Source organism: Balaenoptera physalus (genome assembly GCF_965194825.1).
Source record: "Balaenoptera physalus genome assembly, chromosome: 20".
In the NCBI taxonomy this organism is placed as follows: domain Eukaryota; kingdom Metazoa; phylum Chordata; class Mammalia; order Artiodactyla; family Balaenopteridae; genus Balaenoptera; species Balaenoptera physalus.
This window is the reverse complement of record NC_138901.1, coordinates 15,251,665-15,276,852: the sequence shown is the minus strand read 5'-3', so window position 1 is coordinate 15,276,852 and position 25,188 is coordinate 15,251,665. Positions and strand designations below refer to the sequence as shown.

At 39.7% G+C, this 25,188-nt stretch overlaps 1 protein-coding gene across 18 annotated transcripts in view; it reads left to right on the top strand.

Annotated features, from left to right (window-relative positions):
• TANC2 (tetratricopeptide repeat, ankyrin repeat and coiled-coil containing 2) overlaps positions 1 to 25,188 on the top strand; it is a gene marked incomplete at its 3' end in the record, with an annotated part of 361,692 nt that overhangs the window by 307,097 nt on the left and 29,407 nt on the right. For all 18 annotated transcript variants that reach the window (XM_082443054.1, XM_082443053.1, XM_082443067.1 and 15 more), the window contains 4 exons: positions 11,306 to 11,414; positions 18,152 to 18,274; positions 18,840 to 19,076; positions 23,854 to 24,039. In XM_082443054.1, coding sequence (XP_082299180.1) covers positions 11,306 to 11,414; positions 18,152 to 18,274; positions 18,840 to 19,076; positions 23,854 to 24,039 — 655 coding nt within the window. The remainder of the gene's footprint in view (positions 1 to 11,305; positions 11,415 to 18,151; positions 18,275 to 18,839; positions 19,077 to 23,853; positions 24,040 to 25,188) is intronic.

Sequence of the window (25,188 nt, the reverse complement as noted above, 5' to 3'; positions counted from 1 at the left end):
CAGTGATGGGGACGTGTACCAGGTAAAACAGAGCCTAAAGGAAAGAATCCCTGAGTCCATCTGGGGGCACCAGGGAAGGCTTCACAGAGGAGATGGTGTGGACTGAGACTTGAAGAATGAGAAGTAGTTTGCCTGATGAACTAAACGGAGAAGAGAATTCCAGGCAGAGGGAAAGCATGTTTGAAACTCTAGAATAAGTTACTCTGTCTGGAATTAGAAGTACCAGGTAAGGAGGTAAAGACACAGACAGATAAGGGACAAATTATGGAGAGCCTTTGAATACCATGCTGAGGAGTTTAGATTATGTACAGGAGGAAATATAAAGCCACTGAAGAATTTTGAGGTGAATTTTGATCAGGTTTCTGTGTGGGCCAGGAAGGAGGCAGTGGAGAGAATGAGTGGATTGCAATTATCCAAGAGAGACGATGCAAAGGGGGGAGAGAAACAGCAGTTGATGTTATGCCTGAGCGACTGGAAGTATTTTTAAAAAATAAAGAACTCTTAAGGGGATTTGGTTTTAAGGGAAGACTTCAGCTTCAGACAGCATCGTTTGGCAGGTCATTTGGAGGTAGAGGGATCAGCGGGCAGCTAGAGAAGCAAAGGAAATCTCAGTGCTAGAGATGCTGTTGCAGTGAGAACTGAAGCCAGGAGTCGAGGGGAGGGCTGCCTACGAAAGAAGAGTGAATGGGGAATAGAGCAAAGAAGTTAACGTAACCGAAGGAAAGGAAAAGTGCCAAGGTAGTGTCACAGATGTCAAGAAAAGAGACAGTTTCAAGGAAAATAGTCCATAAGACCTAAAGCTGGAGGGAGAAAATAAAAAGAAAGAAAAAGATCAAAGGCTAAAAGAAAACCAATTAAGAGGCTCCTGGTGATCTGAGAGAATGGTGAGGCTAGGAGTCAAAAGGAATAAGGTTTGGCTTCAGTGCCTCCCTGTTGCCTGTGGTGTTGAATACTGACTCCTCAGCCCAGAATCTTAACTTTCCTGGGAAGCCAAAGCAGTTGACTTGTTTCTCCCCATACATCCTCTGGGATTGTAAAAATTTGCCTTTATATGTTCATTCATTCTGTTCCCTCCATCTTCTACGCCTTTCCCCACTTTCCTATTTTCCTACCTATCAGCATCACACTCAAACTTCCAGGACCCAGAGACAAAGGATTTCTCTTCCAGGAAGACTTTCAATTCCCTCTCTCTCCTCTGAATCACTGTTACATTTAATTTCAGGAACTCAGTAGCAGTCAAGAGGTTCAGAGCACAAGCTTGGTAATCAGATAGACCTGGGATAGAATCTGGGTTCTGTCACTTACTGTGCTGTCTTGGTGGAGTCACTTCCCCTCTCTGATTTTTATATTTAATATCTGTAAAATGGGGATAATGATATTTACTTCTTTGTGTTGTTGTGGGGAGTAAATGAAATGATGTATATGAAACAGCATATTGCCTGGTCCATGTTTTTTTTCAGAAATGGACTCATAGTAATGTATTTTATATTTGTTTCTTTGTAGCACATACCACAATCAGTGCCCACTCTCCTCTATCCACTACTCCAGCCAGAATGCTAGCTCCTTGCAAACTCATCTTTGTATCATTGTCTGGTAAATTGCATCATGGACTTTAATTCTTTGTTCTTTCTTGTAGCCAAGCCCTTGGTCATGTGACTTTGCAGGGACTTGTTTTGGTTAACACTTGCCATCTTCAATGAGAGGGATGTAAACAAAAAATTAAAAGTGTTACATTTGAAATTTATAACCCTAAATAAGTATAAAAGAAAGTTAAATGTTCAAATGTTTTATTCTTAAAAAAAAAAATAAGGTTTGGGAGTGAGCAAATAATAAGAAAAATAGAAATAAATGTAGACAACTCCACATATAGGCACATTCAGACTATGGATTAGCCAGTGACATCATATTTTGTCAGAACAGTAAGGTACAGGGGAGGGACCTTCAAGCTGGCAGACGAGTAAGATATGGAGATCACCTTCCTCCCCACAAGTACATCAAAAATACATCTACATGTGGAACAACTCCTAAAGAACACCTACTGAACGCTGGCAGAAGACCTCAGACTTCCCAAAAGACACCCTCAGGCGACCTACACGCAGAGGTGGGGCCAAATCCAAAGCTGAACCCCAGGAGCTATGTGAACAAAGAAGAGAAAAGGAAATCTCTCCATGCAGCCTCAGGAGCAGCAGATTAAATCTCCACAATCAACTTGATGTACCCTGCATCTGTGGAATACCTGAATAGACAACGAATCATCCCAAAATTGAGGCAGTGGACTTTGGGAGCAACTGTAGACTTGGCGTTTGCTTTCTGCATCTAATTTGTTTCTAGTTTTATGTTTATCTTAGTTTAGTATTTACAGCTGATTATCATTGGCAGATTTGTTTATTGATTTGGTTGCTTTCTTCCTTTTTATATATATATTTTTTCCTTTTTCTCTTTTTGTGAGTGTGTATGTGTATGCTTCTTTGTGTGATTTTGTCTGTATAGCTTTCTTTTACCATTTGTGCTAGGGTTCTGTCCGTGTTTTTTTGTTTGTTTGTTTTTGTAAGTATAGTTTTTAGCACTTGTTATCATTGGTGGATTTGTTTTTTGGTTTCGTTGCTATCTTCTTTTTTATTACTTTATTTTTAATTTTTTTTATTTTAATAACTTTATTTTATTTATTTTCCTTTTTTTTTTCTTCTGAGCCAAGTGGCTGACAGGGTCTTGGTTCTCTGCCCAGATGTCAGGCCTGAGCCTCTGAGGTGGGAGAGCTGAGTTCAGGACATTGGTCCACCAGAAGCCTCCTGGCCGCTCATAATATCAATTGGCGAGAGCTCTCCCAGAGATCTCGATCTCAACGCTAAGACCCAGCTCCACACAACAACCAGCAAGCTACAGTACTGGACACCCTATGCCAAACAATTAGCAAGACAGGAACACAACCCCACCCATTAGCAGAGAGGCTGCCTAAAATCATAGTAAGTTCACAGATACCCCAAAACACACCACCAGACGTGGACCTGCCCACCAGAAAGACAAGATCCAGCCTCATCCACCAGAACACAGGTGCTAGTCCACTCCACCAGGAAGCCTACACAACCCACTGAACCAACCTTACCCACAGGAGGCAGACACCAAAAACAACGGGAGCTACGAACCTGCAACTTGTGAAAAGGAGACCCCAAACACACTAAGTTAAGCAAAATGAGAAGACAGAGAAATATGCAGCAGATGAAGGAGCAAAGTAAAAACCCACCAGACCAAACAAATGAAGAGGAAATAGGCAGTCTACCTGAAAAAGAATTCAGAGTAATGATAGTGAAGATGATCCAAAATCTCGGAAATAGAATGGAGAAAATACAAGAAATGTTTAACAAGGACCTAGAAGAACTAAAGAGCAAACAAACAATGATGAACAACACAATAAATGAAATTAAAAATTCTCTAGAAGGAATCAATAGCAGAATAACTGAGGCAGAAGAATGGATAAGTGACCTGGAAGATAAAATAGTGGAAATAACTACGAAAGAGCAGAATAAAGAAAAAAGGATGAAAAGAATTGAGGATCGTCTCAGAGACCTCTGAGACAACATTAAATGAACCAATATTTGCATTATAGGGGTCCCAGAAGAAGAAGAGAAAAAGGGCCTGAGAAAATATTTGAAGAGATTATAGTTGAAAACTTCCCTAATATGGGAAAGGAAATAGTCAATCAAGTCCAGGAAGTGCAGAGAGTCCCATACAGGATAAATGCCAGGAGAAACACGCCAAGACACATGTTAATCAAACTATCAAAAATTAAATACAAAGAAAAAAATATTAAAAGCAGCAAGGGAAAAGCAACAAATAACATACAAGAGAATCCCCATACGATTAACAGCTGAACTTTCAGCAGAAACTCTGCAAGCCAGAAGGGAGTGGCAGGACATAGTGATGAAAGGGAAAAACCTACAACCAAGATTACTCTACCCAGCAAGGATCTCATTCAGATTCGATGGAGAAATTAAAACCTTTACAGACAAGTAAAAGCTAAGAGAATTCAGCACCACCAAACCAGCTTTACAACAAATGCTAAAGGAACGTCTCTAAGCAGGAAACACAAAAGAAGGAAGAGATCTACAATAACAAACCCCAAACAATTAAGAAAATGGTAATAGGAACATACATATCAATAATTACCTTAAACGTAAATGGATTAAATGCTCCAACCAAAAGATATAGACTGGTGGAATGGATACAAAAACAAGACCCGTATATATGCTGTCTACAAGAGACCCGCTTCAGACCTGGGGGCACATACAGACTGAAAGTGAGGGGATGAAAAAAGATATTCCATGCAAATGGACATCAAAAGAAAGCTGGAGCAGCAGTTCTCATATCAGACAAAATAAACTTTAAAATAAAGACTATTACAAGAGACAAAGAAGGATACTACATAATGATCAAGGGATCAATCCAAGAAGAAGATATAACAATCGTAAATATTTATACACCCAACATAGGAGCACCTCAATACATAAGGCAAATGCTAACAGCCATAAAAGGGGAAATTGACAGTAGCACAGCCATAATAGGGGACTTTAACACCCCACTTTCACCACTGGACAGATCATCCAAAATGAAAATAAATAAGAAAACACAACCTTTAAATGACGCATTCAACAAGATGGACGTAATTGATATTTAGAGGACATTCCATCCAAAAACAACAGAATACACTTCTTCTCAAGTGCTCATGGACCATTCTCCAGGATCATATCTTGGGTCACAAATCAAGCCTTGGTAAATTTAAGAAATTTGAAATTGTATCAAGTATCTTTTCTGACCACAACACTGTAAGACTAGATAGCAATTACAGGGGAAAAAACCTGTAAAAAATACAAACACATGGAGGCTAAACAATGCGTTACTAAATAACCAATAGGTCACTGAAGAAATCAAAGAGGAAATCAAAAAATACCTAGAGACAAATGACAAAAAAAACACAACGACCCACAACCTATGGGATGCAGCAAAAGCAGTTTTAAGAGGGAAGTTTATAGCAATACAATCCTACCTCAAGAAACAAGAAACATCTCAAATAAACTAACCTTACACCTAAAGCAATTAGAGACAGAAGAACAAAACCACCACAAACTTAGCAGAAGGAAAGAAATCATAAAGATGAGATCAGAAATAAATGAAAAAGAAATGAAGGAAACGATAGCCAAGATCAGTAAAACTAAAAGCTGGCTCTTTGAGAAGATAAACAATATTGATAAACCATTAGCCAGACTCATCAAGATAAAAAGGGAAAAGACTCAAATAGAATTAGAACTGAAAAAGGAGAAGTAACAACTGCCACTGCAGAAATGCAAAGGATCATGAGAAATTACTACAAGCAACTATATGCCAATAAAATGGACAACCTGGAAGACATGGACAAATTCTTAGAAAAGCACAACCTTCCGAGACTGAACCAGGAAGAAATAGAAAATATAAACAGACCAATCAGAAGCACTGAAATTGAAACTGTGATTAAAAATCTTCCAACAAACAAAAGCCCAGGACCAGATGGCTTCACAGGCGAATTCTATCAAACAGAGAAGAGCTAACACCTATCCTTCTCAAACTCTTCCAAAATATAGCAGAGGAAGGAAGACTCCCAAAGTCATTCTGTGAGACCACCATCACCCTGATACCAAAACCAGACACAGATGTCACAGAAAGAGAAAACTACAGGCCAATATCACTGATGAACATAGATGCAAAAATCCTCAAGAAAATACTAGCAAACAGAATCCAACAGCACATTAAAAGGATCATACACCTTGATCAAGTGGGATTGATCGCAGGAATGCAAGGATTCTTCAGTATACACAAATCAATCAATGTGATACACCATATTAACAAATTGAAGGAGAAGAACCATATGATCATCTCAATAGATGCAGAAAAAGCTTTTGACAAAATTCAACACCCATTTATGATAAAAACCCTCCAGAAAGTAGGCATATAGGGAACTTACCTCAACATAATGAAGGCCATATATGACAAGCCCACAGCCAGCATCGTTCTCAGTGGTGAAAAACTGAAACCATTTCCACTAAGATCAGGAACAAGACAAGGTTGCCTACTCTCACCACTGTTATTCAACATAGTTTTGGAAGTTTTAGCCATAGCAACCAGAGAAGAAAAAGAAATAAAAGGAATCCAAATCGGAAAAGAAGAAGTAAAACTGTCACTGTTTGCAGATGACATGATACTATATATAGGGAATCCTAAAGATGCTACCAGAAAACTACTAGAGCTAATCAATGAATTTGGTAGAGTACCAGGATACAAAATGAATGCACAGAAATCTCTTGCATTCCTATACACTAATGATGAAAAATCTGAAAGAGATATTAAAGAAGCACTCCCATTTACCATTGCAACAAAAAGAAAATACCTAGGAATAAACCTTCCTAAGGAGACAAAAGACCTGTATGCAGAAAACTATAAGACACTGATGAAATAAATTAAAGATGATAGAAACAGATGGTGAGATATACCATGTTCTTGGATTGGAAGAATCAACACTGTGAAAATGACTATACTACCCAAAGCAATCTACAGATTCAGTGCAATCCCTATCAAACTACCAATGGCATTTTTCACAGAACTAGAACAAAAAATTTCACAATTTGTATGGAAACACAAAAGACCCCGAAAAGCCAAAGCAATCTTGAGAAAGAAAAACGGATCTGGAGGAATCAGGCTCCCTGATTTCAGACTATACTACAAAGCTACAGTCAGCAAGACAGTATGGTACTGGCACTAAAACAGAAATATAGATCAATGGAACAGGATAGAAAGCCCAGAGATAAACCCACACACATATGGTCACCTTATCTTTGATAAAGGAGGCAGGAATATACAATGGAGAAAAGACAGCCTCTTCAGTAAGTGATGCTGGGAAAACTGGACAGCTCCATGTAAAAGAATGAAATTAGAACACTCCCTAACACCATACACAAAAATAAACTCAAAATGGATTAAAGACCTAAATGTAAGGCCAGACACTATAAAACTCTTAGAGAAAACGTAGGCAGAACACTCTATGACATAAATCACAGCAAGATCCTTTTTGACCCACCTGCTAGAGAAATGGAAATAAAAATAAACAAATGAGACCTAATGAAACTTAAAAGCTTTTGCACAGCAAAGGAAACCATAAACAAGATGAAAAGACAACCCTCAGAATGGGAGAAAATATTTGCAAACGAAGCAACTGACAAAGGATTAATCCCCAAAATATACAAGCAGCTCATGCAGCTCAATGTCAAAAAAACAAACAACCCAATCCAAAAATGGGCAGAAAACCTAAGACATTTCTCCAAAGAAGATATACAGATTGCCAACAAACACATGAAAGGTTGGTCAACATCACTAATCATTAGAGAAATGCAAATCAAAACTACAATGAAGTATCACCTCACACCTGTCAGAATGGCCATCATCAAAAAATCTAGAAACAATAAATGCTGGAGAGGATGTGGAGGAAAGGGAACACTCTTGCACTGTTGGTGGGAATGTACATTGATACAGCCACTATGGAGAACAGTATGGAGGTTCCTTAAAAAACTAAAAATAGAACTACCATATGACCCAGCAATCCCAGTACTGGGCATATACCCTGAGAAAACCATAATTCAGAAAGAGTCATGTACCACAATGTTCACTGCAGCACTATCTACAATAGCCAGGACATGGAAGCAACCTAAGTGTCCATCGACAGATGAATGGATAAAGAAGATGTGGCACATATATACAATGGAATATTACTCAGCCATGAAAAGAAACAAAATTGAGTTATTTGTAGTGAGGTGGATGGACCTAGAGACTGTCATACAGAGTGAAGTCAGTCAGAAAGAGAAAAACAAATACCATATGCTAACACATATATATGGAATCTTAAAAAAAAAGGTTCTGCTGAGCCTAAGGGCAGGACAGGAATAAAGACGCAGACGTAGAGAGTGGACTTGAGGACACAGGAAGGGGGAAGGGTAAGCTGAGACGAAGTGAGAGAGTGGCATGGACATATATACACTACCAAATGTAAAATAGATAGCTAGTGGGAAGCAGCCGCATAGCACAGGGAGATCAGCTCAGTGCTTTGTGACCACCTGGTGGGGGGGGGAGAGACACAAGAGGGAGGAGAAATGGGGATATATGTATATGTATAGCTGATTCACTTTGTTATACAACAGAAACTGACACATCATTGTAAGGCAATTATATTCCAATAAAGATGTTAAAAAAAAAAAAAAGAATAGTAAGGTACAAATGGAAATGCCAGCATGTAATGGAAATTGCTCTTTTACCTTTTGTGTCCTCAACATCATAAGCTTTGAGTCCGGTGAACTGATCAGAATCATTCTTTTATGAATAACGTAATATGCTTGTATCCAAAAATAAATATACTATTGTTGTCACCTTCATCTTTTCCTTGACCCATATGGCTTGCTGTTTCTCCTCAGTGCCTGATCAACAATAACAAAAGCAAGCACTGTCCTCTATAGCTGGCTGAAATGCATACTAGAGAGATGGAAGCATCTTCCCAGGGTATCCTAGTCACGGTAGTAAAGTAAATGCACTAGGGCAAGTCAGTTCTGTGTCTAACTGACAATTCATATCCTTGTCAGACATGAGCTTTATCCTTATTCCTCACCAGCATGGATTCTCATTAATGGCCTGAAGCATAAGTGGTGGATCATATTCAGGAGTTCTAGTCACTATGAACAGCCATGGATGAGACACTTAATGTAATAATTCTTACACTAGGGAGGCTACAATAATTTCATTGTTAATAGCTGGTTAGAATTTTGAGAACTTGAGATAGGGAGCTTTTATAAATGGTTCTCATTAACTTCTGTTAAAATAGCCTACCAACTACATTGGGCTTTCAAGGGATATATAAGAGTTAAGTAGCAATTTCTAGATTTTGTGAGTGTGAAACAACCCTGGGCTCATATCTTCAGATGACACTGATGATTCCATACAAGATACAGTTGTCTGAGGCATTCTCTCAATTAAATAACTTTCTTTCCTTTATGGTTAGTCTTATCTGATCAAGTAAGATGACCTGGTATCCACTAGAATTCAGAAATTCTATGAAGCCGAAGGTTAGAACATGGTAGAATTTCTTTTTAATGTTTTATAGGATGATTCCTACCTAAGATGGGAACTGTTCCATCCTCTGTTCTCCAAGTTCTTTACTGAAGCTTAAAAAAAAAGGAGGGAGGAAGGGAGGAAGGAAAGGAAGAAGGAAGGAAGGATATGTTTGTTTTTCAGACTTCAGTATTAGACATCTTCAAATGTTAAACCTGGCAGAGTAGCCAGTGTTAAATATGAGAGAAAATCATCCAGTAGGCATTTGGGCCTCCTCTCAGCAAAGTGTCACCAACAAAAATTCACTTGCTGTTTTTCCTTCTGTTTGATTAATTCATTAGGCTTGAAACTGAGATAACAGTTTGATTTCCCTCCTCTATGACACTCCAAGTGAAAGGAGTAAAAGAGTTGTGTTGTCAGTAGCATAGAGAACTCTGCTGACACTATCCTGGTTGGGGAGTAGAGAGACAGTTCTAAGTGTCACAGTTCCTACAGACTACAGCAAATGTGGTAAGAAGGCACAGCCCAAAGGTGACCCAGTATCCTTTCTTTAATGTCCGATCTTGCTTCCAAAAAAAAAAATTTTTTTTAATAAATTTATTTATCTATTTATTTGTTTTATTTTTGGCTGTGTTGGGTCCTCGTTGCTGTGCACAGGCTTTCTCTAGTTGCGGCGAGCAGGGGCTACTCTTCATTGCGGTGCGCAGGCTTCTCACTGCGGTGGCTTCTCTTGTTGCGGAGCACAGGCTCTAGGCATGCGGGCTTCAGTAGTTGTGGCATGTGAGCTCTAGAGCACATGCTCACTATTAGTAGTACACTGGCTTAGTTACTCTGTGGCATGTGGGATCTTCCCGGACCAGGGCTCGAACCCGTGTCTCCTGCATTGGCAGGCAGATTCTTAACCACTGCGCCACCAGGGAAGCCCCCCAAAAAATTTTATTGAGAATTTTTATGTGCAATACACAATGTTTGGCACTGTGGAGAGTATAAACAATTCGGGATTTCTGTCATAAATGTAAATAAAAATACACATACACAATCCTGCATGTATACACATACCTTACATGCATACATATATACATATATACATTCACATGTAAAGGCATATATCATTAGTGTGCTTTGAGCTGGAAGAAATAGAAAACATCAACTCAAATGGATTAAACAATAAAGAAATTTATCACTTCATATAACAAGTAGTCCAAAATTAGGACCGCTTCTGATGCTGTACAGTCAGGACTCAGGCTCTGTTTTTCAGCAGTTCTCTTAGCTTAGCCTTTTTGTTGGCTTTGTCTTCAGGCCAGCTGACCACGTGATTACAGGAGGGCTGTGGCAGTACTGAGCATCCTGGGCAGATGAGACAACATGCAGAGGCAGAGAAAAGGGTTTTCTCTTTCATGAACAGATTGGGGATCTGTTGACAAGGAGATGGGGGGTGAGAATGATGCCATCAGGAAACCTACAGTCTAGTAGAGGAGAGAGCATGTAATAGTGTGGTAGACACTGTACTAAAGGCATATACAACCGATGAGATTGCACCAAAGACAGAGTGCTGTGTTCTCAGCTGGGAGAAAATGTTAGAGAGAAAGGATAGAGGCTTGGTAGAGGCTGATCAGAGAAGACTTCACTTGGGGAAGAGGTTGTTAATCCAGTTTGGGACATGTTGAGTTTAAGGTACTATAGGACCTCCTGGTAGAGAAATCCAGTAGACAGTTGATGTATATTGATCTAAAGCTGAAACATCTAGATAGAGAAAAAGATAATAGGGTTTAGGTGATGGCGAAGGCTCTGAGGATGGATGAGCTAAATCCAGAGGACACACTAGGACCAGAAATGAGATCCTGAGGAAGCAACACTGACTTTTAAAGCATGGGTGGAATAAGAGGAGTTGACAGAGACAGAAAATAAAAATGGATCTTTTAATGCCATCTATGTGTGGGATGGGTGTAAGCCAACTAGAAATGACATTCTGTGATATTCACACATGTGATTTGGGTAAAGGACTGGTAAAAGCTAGGAACCTTTCACTACCCATTATTTGCCCAATAGCAGGTGCCCTTCCCTAAGAAACTGGTTGAATGAGACAGAGTTTCATTGGAGGTATGGCTAGACCTGAACAGTCATCCACCCAAAGGAGAATTGGAGCATTAAATTTTCTAAAATGGGTCTCTTTTTTTTTTTTTGGCAGGAGTGGTCACACATTACTTGCCTTCTGGTTTTCCCGCCAAGAGGGAAAACTAAACCGACAGCAGACAATTGAACTGGGACATCACATCCTCAAAGCACACATTTTTAAGGTAATTAAAGAAGTTGGAGGTGTTTTTCTTTCCATTTCCATCAGGCTTTCCTTAACACTGTGTGTATGAAGCTACTGTTATGTCAGTGTGGCCCCTGCTTTCTGAAATCAGTTTGTTGCAAAATTGGTCCATCTCCTAAAATTTCTGACCTGTTCCTCCCTAGGACTTTGAAAGAAAGCCACATTTGTCATCTCCCAGTTTAGTGGAATGCTAGGCTTTCCAAGAAAGGTACATGTATAATCATTTAGGTAAGAAGCATATACACATACACATCTGTACTCCATATATGACCCACCATCTCCTGAGAAGAGTCACGTTGTAGCATTAGTTGCAGGTTTTCACAGTGTCTAAAAAAAATCGCTGAGAGCAGTTTACTCTCTCAGTGTTCTCTTAATTGTTTTAGTGAAGATTTTAATATTCCTGGTGCTGTGATTTTCAAACTCTTTGTCTAGAACCAACTATAACCTTCCTTTAAGCTACTTCCCCCATTCTCTCTTCAAATTATAATCCCAGTTTTTCGCAGTAGTTTCAAAACTTTTAAGGACTCCAAGCATCAAGCCTCCCTCTCCCAACATCCACACGGCTGGAGTGGAGGACCCAGAGGAGGGCACGTAATTCATCTGTTTGTGCTTGTATGCATTCATTTGTTTATTCAGTGCTTACTGAGGCATTGTACTAGGTACTAGGGATACACAAACCAAAAATATACAGCCCCTAATCTCAAGGAATTTATAGTCTAGATAGCAGTTGTGGGGCAAAGGACAGAAGTCAAGGAAGAAATTTGTTTTCCTGATTTTCCTAGCCCACAGCTTGCTGTTTCATCTGCCACCTACAATCCCTACAATCTCTTCAGACCACTTTTGCTGCTCCCAGATTGAGAAATACAGAGATCTTAAATAGTCCTCTGGCTTGGACTTCCCCCAAGAGATACTGTTAAAGATAAAACAGTTCTGTTCTCTTCAGAGAGAAAAATGGCATTAAGGGCAACTTCAAGAGCCTAGCAAATTCTTCCCAGTATATAAGTACACAGCTAGAGAAGCCTTTTCATCAGATGGACAGAAGTAAAACCCACAGTGACAAGTCCTTTATTTGAATCATAATTGTCTTATTAATAAATCACTCTACCAAAAATGACCTTACCTAGTGACCTTACTTAATGGGAGCAGAGTGAGACTATTTTATTTTAACAGGCAAGGTGTCTCATTCCAATTTCAAGTGAACCAAAAACTATCTGCTACTTCTACAAACTCTGAGATGAGTATCCTTCAATTAGACGGGAAAGTAACTTACGTATTAAGCATCACTGCTTTAAACGCTTGAACATTTGGCATCACCCTCTGCCTAGGATCAGATGCAATGAAGATGATGCCTGTCTTTATATCCTGCACCATAAGATAAATACCACATGAAACAGATAAATGATATGAAGTTTCATTTGATCCCCTGTGACTTTATCCACAACAGGGAGACCTACATTTATTTATTTTTTTATATCCCCATGGCTTATTTATTTTATAACCAGACGTTTGTACCTCTTGATCCCTTCACCTACTTCATCCTCCCCACAACCCCCTCCTCTCTGGCAACCAGCAGCCTGTCATGGAGACCTACACTTAAACCATACACTCCTGTCACTGACACAGTTTTATCTTATGCTGCTGCAGACAACATGGTTGCCTGAGATAAGACTGGCTCCGTGTGTGATTCAGGCCATAAATACTCGGGTGTATAGCATGTGGCGATGACATGACTGCAAGCTGAAGAATGTTGACTTGGACCATGGTTTTCCTGATGCTGCACTTTTCAGGGTCCTTTAAATGCAGCGTGCTCCCTGTTGATAGACTTAAGCTTCTCTCAGACTGCCAGAATTCTCACTTCCTATCAGCTGAGGGTCATGAAAAGGCAAAGACAGACTCAATGCTTAGACTCAGCGCCACTTAGAACTGCCAATCAGCAGTGACATATAGTCCAATTCATATTTCTTTCCAATTAGTTTTAAAGTTCCCTTATTTTATCTTTGTTCATGAAAAATTACGTATGATATCATTAATCACCTCAAAAATATGAGGTTGAGTGTCTGTAATTCTGGATATTTGGTATATTTACAGAGTTGTGTAATTATTACCACTATTAGTACATTTCCATCACCTTAAAAATAAACCTTGTGTCCATTTGAAGTCACTCCCCATGAGCTTTCCCCAACCCCTGGCAACCACTGATCTACTGTCTATAAGTTTGACTTTTCTGGACATCTAGTATAAATGGAATCATACAATCCGTGGTTGTCTATGTCTGGCTTCTTTCACTTAGCATGATGTTTTTAGGGTTCATCCTTGTTGTAGCATGTATCAGTACTTGATTCCTTCTTATTGCCAAATAATACACCTTTTTGTTTATCCATTCACTAGTTGCACATTTCGGTTGTTTCCACTTTTTGGCTGTTGTGAATAATGCTGCTATGAACATAGCATACAGGGTTCTTTTCCCTCTTTTTATTTTTTTAAAATAAAATTAGACATATTAAAGTGAATAACTCATTGGCATTTAGTACACTTACAATGTTAGTGTTCAGGTTTTTGTGTGGACATGTCTTCAGTTCTTCCAAAGGAGTGAGAGGTCTGAGTCCCTCCTCAGGCTCCCCAGCCTGGGTGTCCTGTACCGGGAAGATGAGTCCCCAGAGCATTTGGCTTTGAAGGCCAGTGGAGATTACTTTTGGGAGTCCCAAAGAGCTGCAGAAATAGAGTGGCTAAATGGACTGGAAAAATTAAAAAAAAAAACCTGTATATATGCTGCCTACAAGAGACTCACTTCAGATCAAAGATACACAGACTGAAAGTAAGGGGATAGAAAAAGGTATTCCATGCAAATGGAAACAAAAAGAAAGCTGGGCTGGCATTACTTATACAAAATAGACTTTAAAGCAAGGACTAACAAAGAAGGGTAAAGGGATCAATGATGATAGAGGGATCAATGATACATAATGATAAAGGAGTAAAAGGATCAATCCGACAAGAAGATGTAACAATTGTAAATATGGATGCATAGTAGCACGTAAATACATAAAGCAAATTTTAACAAACATAAAGGGAGAAATTGACAGTAATATAATAATAGTAGAGGACTTAATACCCCACTCATATCAATGGACAGATCATCCAGACAGAAAATCAACAAGAAACACTGGGCTTAAATGACAATTATGGAATTAATAGATATGTACAGAACGTTTCATCCAAAAACAGCAGAACACACACTTTCTTCAAGTGCACATGGAACATTCTCTAGAATAGAGCACATGCTATTCCACAAACAATTCTCAATAAATTTAAGAAGATTGAATCATATCAAGCATCTTTTTTTGACCACAGTGGTATGAGACTACAAATCAACTATACGGAAAAAAACTACAAAAAACACAAACACATGAACTCCAAACAACACACTACTAAATGACCAGTGAGTCACTGAGGAAATCAAAGAGGAAATCAAAAAATATCTAGCGATAAATGAAAATGGAAACACAATGATCCAAAGTCTATGGGATGTGGCAAAAGCAAGTCTAAGAGAGAAGTTTATAGTGATAGAAGCCTACCTCAGGAAACAGGAAAAATCTCAAACAATCTAACCTTACACGTAAAGGAATTGGAAAAAAAAGAACAAACAAAACCCAAAGTTAGTAGAAGAAAAGAAATCTTAAAGATCAGAGCAGAAATAAATGAATAGAAAAAATAGAAAATAGAAAATATCAATGAAACCAAGAGCTGCTTCTTTGAAAAGACAAACAAAATTGATAAATGTTTAACCAGACTCATGAAGAAAAAGAGAGGGCCCAAATAAAATCAAAAATGAAAGAGGAGAAGTTACAACAAATACCACAGAAATACAAAGGAGCATAAGCGATTACTACAAACAACTGAACACCAGTAAAACGGACAACCTGAAGAAACAGATAAGTTCCTAGGAACTTACAATCTCCCAAGACTAAATAAGGAAGAAATAGAAAATATGAACAAATTGATTACCAGTAATGAAATTGAAAATTGAATCAGTAATTTAAAAAAAAAACTCCCAACAAACAAAAGTCCAGGACCAGACAGCTTCACAGGTGAATTCTACCAAACATTTAAAGAGTTAATGCCTATCCTTCTCAAACTGTTCCAAAAACTTGAAGAGGAAGGAGCACTTCCAAACTCATTCTGTGTGGCCAGCATCACCCTGATACCAAAACCAGACAAAGACACTGCAAAGAAAGAAAATGACAGGCCCAGATCACTGATAAACATAGATACAAAAGTTCTCAATGAAATATTAGTAACCAGAATTCAATAATACATAAAAAGGATCATACACCATGATCAAGTGGGATTTATCCTAGGGATGCAAGGATGGTTCAATATCTGCAAATCAATCAACATGTTACACCACATTAACAAAATGAAGGATAAAAATCATATGATTATCTCAGTAGATGCAGAAAAAGCTTTTGACAAAATTCAACATCGATTTATAATAAAAAGTCTCAACAGAGTATACAGAGGGAACATACGTCAACATAATAAAAGTTGTATATGACAAATCCATAGCCAACATCATCCTCAATGATGAAAAGCTGAAAGCATTTCCTCTAAGATCAGGAACAAGACAAGGATACCCACTCTCACCACTTTTATTCAACATAGATTGGAAGTCCTAGCCACAACAATCAGACAAGGAAAAGAAATAAAAGGCATCCAAATTGGAAAGGAAGATGTAAAATTGTCACTGTTTGCAGATGACATGATACTATATATAGAAAATCCCAAAGATGCTACCAAAAACCGTTGGAACTAATCAGTTAATTCAGTAAAGTTGCAGGACACAAAGTTAATAAACAGATACCTGTTGTGTTTCTATACACTAATAATAAACTATTGGAAAGAGAAATTAAGAAAACAATCCCATTTACAATTGCATCAAAAAAAATAAAATACCTAGGAATAAATCTAACTAAAGTAGTAAAACACTTGTACCCAGAAAACTATAAGACATTGATGAAAGAAATCGAAAACTACACAAATGGAAAGATATACCATACTCATGGATTGGAAGAATTAATATTGTTAAAATGACCATAGTACCCAAGGCAATCTACAGATTCAGTGTAATCTCTGTCAAAACATGAAAGGCATTTTTCAAAGAACTAGAACAAATAATTCTAAAATTTGTGTGGAAATGCAAAAGACCCTGAATAGCAAAAGCAATCTTGAGAAAGAAGAACAAAGCTGGAGGTATCATGCTCCCTGGTTGCAAACTATACTACAAAGCTACAGTAATCAAAACAGTATGGTACTGGCACAAAAACAGACACATAGATCAATGGAACAGAACAGAGAACCCAAAAATGAACCCACACTTATATGGTCAATTAATCCATGACAAAAAAGGCAAGAATATACAATGGGGGAAAGACAGCCTCTTCAATAAATGGTATTGAGAAAACTGGACAGTTACACACAAAAGAATCAAACTGGACTACTTTCTCACAAAGCAAACAGAACAGATTAAGTTTTTAAAAAGAATTACCTCCTCAGATCTACTTTGTGGTTCCCAAACTTCATTGTTAATATCTTGCGGCCCTCGGGATTTCCTGCTTTAACTCACTTGACCCAGATATTGGCAGAATAGTAAGAAGATTGCTGGGAATTCCCTGGCGGTCCAGTGGTTAGAACTCCGCACTTCCACTGCAGGGGGCCCAGGTTCAATCCCTGGTTGGGGAGCAAAGATCCTGCAAGCCACACTGCACGGCCTTAAGAAAGGAGAAGAAGAAGATTGCCAGAGAATCTTGCATCACAGCAGGAGATTTTAAAAAACAATTTATTCTAACTTCCTTTTGGAGAAATCCAAGTAAAAGGGGCAAACATTAGTACATACAGTGGGACTTAGGCCAGTCATACTAGAGAAAATTTGTTGCTGATGGCAGTCAAACCTATGTTGTTTCCCTGAGGATGAACAGATGTGATTATTTTAGGCTATGTTAGGGTGAGCAATGCTAGCTACTATAACAAACCTGCAGAATCTCAGTGACTTAACAAAGGCTTATTTTTCACTTTCGTTGCAGTCCAGTACAGATCATTGGGCAGGCTTTTTCCACATAGTAGTTCCAAAATCTCCTAGGGCCTCAGGATCCTCCATTGGATCATCTGGCCTGCAATCAAGAGGAACAATAGAAAGTGTGGAGAAACACGTGGGGAATCTGGGGCCAAGGCTGGACATGACATATTACTTCTGCCCACATTTTATTAGCCAGAAGTCAGTCCCATGGCCCACATAACTGTAAAGTCAGCTGGGAGATACAGTTTTCACAAATGCCCAGGAAATGAGATGGAGATCAGTGATCACACTGCATTATCTCTGTTACCGTGTATACTTTACTAACTTGAATTTAAGAGATTGATTCAAGAAGGCTAATAGAAAAGATCTGGGGAGAGGGGGGATTATATCCAGATATAGCAGAAAAGAGAGGTATTAAGTAGATTTGTTGCCGCAGACCGCCAAGGTAGAGACAGTTTAAGTTAGCCTGTTCCTACAGGACTAGTCTTCGTCTGCATCAGTGGATTGGCTTTGTTATGCCTGGGTATTGTTTGAGCAAGACTCTATTCTCATTTGTTAGTACCACAAACCTAGAGGCTCCTAACTTACTACTGATGGTACTTTTTAGCTGGGCTAATGATTTAATTGTCTCTATATTTCTTTTTCAGGGTTTGAGTAAAAAAGTTGGAGTATCATCCTCCATCCTCCAAGGTCTCTGGATCTCCTATAGCACAGAGGGTCTTTCCATGGCATTGGCATCTTTACGAAATCTCTATACTCCAAATATAAAGGTAAGTGATAAATTACAGCCAGATTAAAGAATTAACTATGAAAACCTAAAACCTAAAGCTAGGAGGACATTTAAGTAGCTATTTAATCGATCTTTGACTTGCCTTAGACTGTCTCCTATTAATTAACCTTTTACTGATAATTTGATATATTTTACATTTTGTTCTGTGAGTTGAAGACCAAACCTATTGACCTTGCACCTTGTATAAGATGACTCTGATTGTAGAATAAGTCCTGCTGCTTCTAGGGAGTAAGTCATTCTTGGACCACCTTTGTTTTGATAGGGGTTTTTCTGACTGACAGCTCACTTAGTGGAGACTCTGACAGCACTACAGTATGGGTGGTGTTGACTTTAGTTACTGAGCAGTTTATATAAAGGAGACATTTCACATCCCTTTCCAAAGGCAAGGTATTGAAAAAGAAACAAATGAAGATTTTAAAATAAAGCCGTTACTAAATGCTTCTGGGCACTTATTGTGGGGTCCCAGAGGACTTAATAAAAGATGACTAATAGGATATAACTGATATTTCTGTGAGTATTATTTCTGTTTATTCACTTATTTCTAGGTCAGCCGACTGCTGATTTTGGGAGGTGCCAACATTAATTACCGGACAGAGGTTTTAAATAATGCTCCAATTCTATGCGTCCAGTGTCATCTTGGTTACACAGAAATGGTGGCCCTGCTGTTGGAGTTTGGGGCCAACGTGGATGCCTCCTCGGAAAGCGGCCTGACTCCTCTGGGCTATGCTGCAGCCGCAGGCTTCCTAAGCATTGTCGTGCTGCTGTGCAAGAAACGGGCCAAGGTAGTGGCTGTCTGGCTCTGCTGCCTTTTCTTCTTCCCTTTTCTTTCTTCCTGCTATAGACTCTTCCTTATCTCCTGTGTTACCTCCTGAGTGTTGGTAGAATACATCAGATCCTATTAGGGAGCAGATCAAAGGGAGAACTAGCTCTGATTACATCCTACTGGTGCCCACTTGCCATGGCCAGTTCCATGCTGCATCTGCACACAGTTCTAAAACTTTTGAGAGGCACTTAGGAAACTGCATTTATCAGCAGCCACAAAAAGTCCCTGCCTAACAACCAAGAAATTCTCTCCTGAGCTCAGAGTGAGGAAAGAGAAGTGGGGGAGCAAGGAGATGGCACTGTGAAGTCTGAACTGAATGGTGCCTCTAGACTCTAAGCCTTTCATGTTAGAGTCTTGAAGACACCCCTGAAGAGGTATGGGGAGAAGATGATTCTCTCTGACCAGAGGAACTCAGAAGTGTTTCTGTTAGTGTATTTTAATTCTCTCAAAACATTTCTCAAAAATATATTTGCTTTATAGTATCTCAAAGGCCACTGATATAACTCAATTTCAAAATATTGGTGAAAAGAAAAATGCTGGTCTCAAAAATGTAGGCCTCTGGGGAACATTGTAGCCCAATGGTATTTTGTTCCCATCCTGAAAACAAACTGAGGATTTTGGTGGTTTTGCAGTGAAATATAAGTAATATGTATGACCTCGTTCTGAGGTGTCCAGTGTCCTTACCAGGGAAGAACTGTGTCTCCTGAGACTCCTTTGGGAGCTGGGACCTGGGAACCTCAGTGAAATCTCAGAGCCGTAGATGTTAACTGTGACACAGGAATGGTCCACCTGTAATGTCCTAGTCATTTGAATGAACACCTCTAGAAACAGAGTGATAACTGGGCCTTATTATTACTGCTGTGAATTCATATTCTAATCTCAGCTGGGTCTTTCCTGTTGCTCAGATATCATTTTATTCATCTCTTATTTTCCCCAGAGCAGATAAATAAATCATTTGTGATCTTTTCAAGACGCTATCAAACCTCTTTTGCCCTCCTACGACTACCAAGATGGAGTTTATCTCACTGTGCCTCTATCTCAAAACTCTATTAATCCTTACCTACACTCACCTTTACTTCTGCCTCAGAGAAGGAAGGGTTTACCTTCCTTTCCACTCACCTTTACTTCTGCCTCAGAGAAGGAAGGGTTTACCTTCCTTTCCACTCACCTTTACTTCTGCCTCAGAGAAGGAAGTGTTTACCTTCCTTTCCAGAATGCTTGCCTCCACTATATATATTTTGTTTTTCTTTTTTTTCTTTTTCGGCAATGCTGCACGGCTTGCGGGATCTTAGTTCCCGACCAAGGATGGAACCCATGCCCCCTGCAGTGGAAGTGCGGAGTCCTAACCACTGGACTGCCAGGGAATTCCCCACCTATATTTTTTAATCTCAGTATGTTGCTCTTTCTCTCACATCATTTCATTCTTTTTCTAAATTCACACTACCTTTCTTCTCAGTTTCTACAACCTATGAATGTCTTACCTAACCCAAAAGAGAAACTCCCCTCTCTCTCCTAATCAGAAGCCACCATCCCATCTCTTCCCACCCATGTCCACCAAGCCTGTCCTAAGAGTCATCTCTACTTGCTACCACTGCTTCCTTACTACTCCTTAACCACTTGTGGTCTGGCTTCCGTGAGAGAAAGAGGAGGCAAGTCATTAAAATTATAAACTTTGGCTTCAAGCACGACCTGGTCAAAGCCTGCATTCACACTCGCTTTCTCTGAGGGCTTGGATGAGTCATTTGACCTCTCTCAGTCTCACTTGTTTAACCTAGAAACAGGATTAAGAGGGGCATTGTGACAATTAAAAGTGATCGAACCTTTTTAAAAAGAGATGAGGGCTTCCCTGGTGGCGCAGTGGTTGAGAATCTGCCTGCCAATGCAGGGCACACGGGTTCGAGCCCTGGTCTGGGAAGATCCCACATGCCGCAGAGCATCTAGGCCTGTGAGCCACAACTACTGAGCCTGCGCGTCTGGAGCCTGTGCTCCGCAACAAGAGAGGCCGCGATAGTGAGAGGCCCACGCACCGCGATGAAGAGTAGCCCCCACTTGCCGCAACTAGAGAAAGCCCTCGCACAGAAACGAAGACCCAACACTGCCATAAATAAATAAATAAATAAAATTCAAAAAAAAAAAAAAAGAGATGAAGTCTCTTTTAGTCTCATGCAGTGCCTAATAAATAATATCCTTAAAAAAGAAAACAAACAAAAAAAAACCCTAAGCTCTTGGCATTCGACTGAAGCTGCTCTCAAAAGTCACTAACAACTGCCAATTGCCAAATAAAGTAACTATTTCTCATTTCTCACCCCTCTAAACCACTTAAGTATTTAGCCAGTTATTTTGTTGCATAACTGAATTGAATGTTCTTCAATTATAATTGGTCTGATATTTTCTCTTCATTAGATTGAGTCTGTATGTTTTTGGCAAGCACACCACAGACATGATGCTCTGCCCTTATTCATGCAGCACTGCAGGAGGTGCATGATGTTGAGATCTCATTACAGGGGATGTTAACCTCTATCACTTGGATAAGATGGTATCTTCCAGGTTTCTCAACCTGAAGTTACTGTTTCTCCCATTTGGAATTAAGAAGTATCTTTTAGGGAGATGCTTTCAGACTAGGCAGATACCTTGTATCTTTTTTTTGTCCACTAATTTTTTTGTCCACTAATTTAGGATCCATCCATTGATGGGTCCATTCTTGCTGCAGTAATTATTGCTATGATATTTGCATAATAGTGATTTTCTATTTCCCTCTTCCTTCTACATTTATTAATTGGAATTCTACTGTAAGGAAGAGCTCTCCCTTCTCCTCAATGTATTCATTTATTCATTTACTTATAGCACTATGGGTTCCTGGATATTTATTTTATTCTATGATCTATAACTCGTTGCCGGTATTTTCTTTTTTTGCTCAAATTGCCCCAGATTTGGCCATTGGGAGCTTCTTCACGTTGGTTCCTGTATCCTTTCAAGCCCCCACCCCCATTATTTCATGAGTGCTTCTGTACTTTCTGGCACCACAGATGTTCCAAACTCATCTTTTGCTATTACTGTCCCAGCCCTGGAATCAACCATTTCCCCAAGAAGCCAAGGGTTCTTTTAATTCATTCCTTTAGTTTTTAAAAAATACAGTTCTGAACATGAAAATTCTCAATGCCTCTCCATTACTTATTAAAATTCAGACCACTAGCCTGGCATTCAAAATATCCATGCTCTTGTCCCAAAAGACCCTCTCAACTTTGTAGTTTGAACTCCCCCTTAATGTATTTTACCCTTCAGAAACTAGAATTAATCATTTCCTATCCCAGCCAGTTGAGATAGCCCTTTTCTTAGTCCATTTGGGCTGCTGTAATAAAATACCATAGACTGAGTATCTTATAAACATTTCCTTCTTACAGTTCTGGAAGCTAAGTCCCCACAGCATGGTGCCAGCAGATTCGGTGTCTGGTGAGAGCTTCCTGGTTTACAGACAGTGCTTCTCACTGTGTCGTCACACGGTGGAAGGGGGCAAGCAAGCTCTCTGGGGCCTCTGTATAAGGATACTAATCCCATTCATGAGGGCTCTGCCCTCATGACCCAATCACTTTCCAAAGGCACCACCTCCTAATTACCTCAAGGGTTAGCATTCCAACGAATAATGGTGGGAGAACACAAACATTCAGACCATTGCACCTTTCCCTCTGAATCTGTTCCTGATTCTGGCTGGAAATTCTCTGAAATTTTATTGCACTTTTGCTTTCCTTCTGACATTTATTATATTACACCTTTGTTGGACAAGTTTTTGTTGTATTGGTCGCATTGCCCCTATCTTGTTCAAAACTTTGAGAGTAGAATCTATATTTTACTCTCTTATTTACCTTTTTATCCTATCGTGTACCTTGTACATGGTAGGCATTCAGTAAACATTTGTTATGTGGATGGCCGGGTGGAACTAAAGCTGGAGAGAACCAGATACAGAACTTAGGCTTCAAGTGCTCTAACTACCACTGGAAAATAACCTGCCCACCTGCCAGAAAAGGCTGTTCATCTATTGAGACTTGTAGCTGGGGACCTTCTGGTAGACTGACCTTAATCAGCCTTCTCTTTCAGCCTAAACTTGTAACCGGCACTGCAACTGTAAAAACTGCTGTTGGAACATAGTCTAGCATTAAGTTCCAAGTACCTCTAGCCATTTTGGCCAGATGGTTGAGATTCTGCCCTCCCACTGGAAGAGAGCAGTGGCCTTTGCCAAAGCATAGTGGTCAAATGCGTGATTCATGATATGAGATGTTTTGCTTCTTTGGAAGACCAAAAAATTTGAGCTTCAAAACTTTTTTCTTCCCTTTCATGATTTCAAAGACAGTTTTTTGTGCCAACGCAGCTTACAAGTCTTTCAAGTTTGGGTCTAAAAAGAACTATTTGAGGACAAGGGAGAGTGTACCTCAGGAAAACAAAGCTGGAGCTGGGAGTTTTGGTGTTTTGTTTTTGGGTGTTTTTTTGGTTTCTTTTGATGTGAAAACAAAAGCCTGACGTTATGCAAAGAGGTTCTCCCCAGAGGGGCATCTACCAGAGTTGTAGCTCAGTGAAGATCTAGCCTGAGTAGGAGAGTATCTTCTAAATTTTCTCAGGGATTGGTCCAAGGAATAGGAGAGGAGGAATCTTAGTAGTCCAGACCTGTGCAGTGGGCTGATGTGACTAGATTGGGAATACAGCCACAGTCTTTTTCACATAGGTTTCTCTGTCCCCTCCCGTAGGTGGATCACTTGGATAAGAATGGGCAGTGTGCCTTGGTCCATGCTGCACTCCGAGGTCATCTGGAGGTTGTCAAGTTTTTGATTCAGTGTGACTGGACAATGGCAGGCCAGCAGCAAGGGGTGTTTAAGAAGAGCCACGCCATCCAGCAGGCCCTCATCGCTGCAGCCAGCATGGGTTATACTGAGGTAAGAAAGCAGCGGATAAGGTTTGGGGGGTTTTTTCAAGCTGTGTATTGAAGGACCTAGGAAACCAGGAAAAAGGGGTTGCATTATTATAAAATTGCCAGCCTAGGGCTTCCCTGGTGGCACAGTGGTTAAGAATCCACCTGCCAATGCAGGGGACACGGGTTCAAGTCCTGGTCCAGGAAGATTCCACATGCCGCGGAGCAACTAAGCCCGTGCGCCACAGCTACTGAGCCTGTGCTCTAGAGCCCGCGAACCACAACTACTGAGCCCGCATGCTGCAACTACTGAAGCCCACGCGCCTAGAGCCTGTGCTCTGCAACAAGAGAAGCCACCACAATGAGAAGCCCCCGCTCGCTGCAACTAGAGAAAGCCCACACGCAGCAACAAAGACCCAACTCAGCCAAAAATAAATTTAAAAAAAAAAAATTTGTAAGCCTAATTAATGTGAATTAGGTTTTTGGTCATTGATCTGAGGAGTAGGGAGATTCCAGGGTACCTAGAATTATGTTGGAAAGGGTCTCAGGAATTATCTAATCTGATTCCTCCCCATCTTTCCACCCCTATTTAACAGACAATGACACTAGGCTCAGGGGGATTATTTTTCGACCTGTGTTCACATGGGTAGGCAGAGTGGAATGGAAAGGGCACAACAGTTGGAATCTCAGAAGAACCAGGTTTGAGGCCCAGCTTTCCTACTCATCAGCTCTGGACCTTGGGCAATTTACCTAATCTCTTAGAACCTTAGTTTCCCACCAGTAAAGCGAGGCTAATAAATTCTTTTTTACAAGGTTGATATGAGATGTAAACTGTTAAACACTGTGCAGATGGTATTTTTGCTAATTTATTTATTAATGAAAGTAATAATACAGTGGCAAAATGTGTGGAATTGGTAGTGTTCTAGGAAATGTGTAACAGCCAGCTCTGGGGAGGGGAGTGGAGTGGAGCAGAAGTGTGTATGTGTGTGTGTGTGTGTGTGTGTGTGTATGTACCTACAGACTTAAATTTATTATAAAATTTACTGATATTAAAAAAAATGTTGCACACAGTTTACAAATAATAATGAATTGTGTAATACTCTTAATTGAATGCTTTTGTTGATTTTTGCTAAATGTATATCCATACCCAACCTGTGGTTACAGCTCAACCATG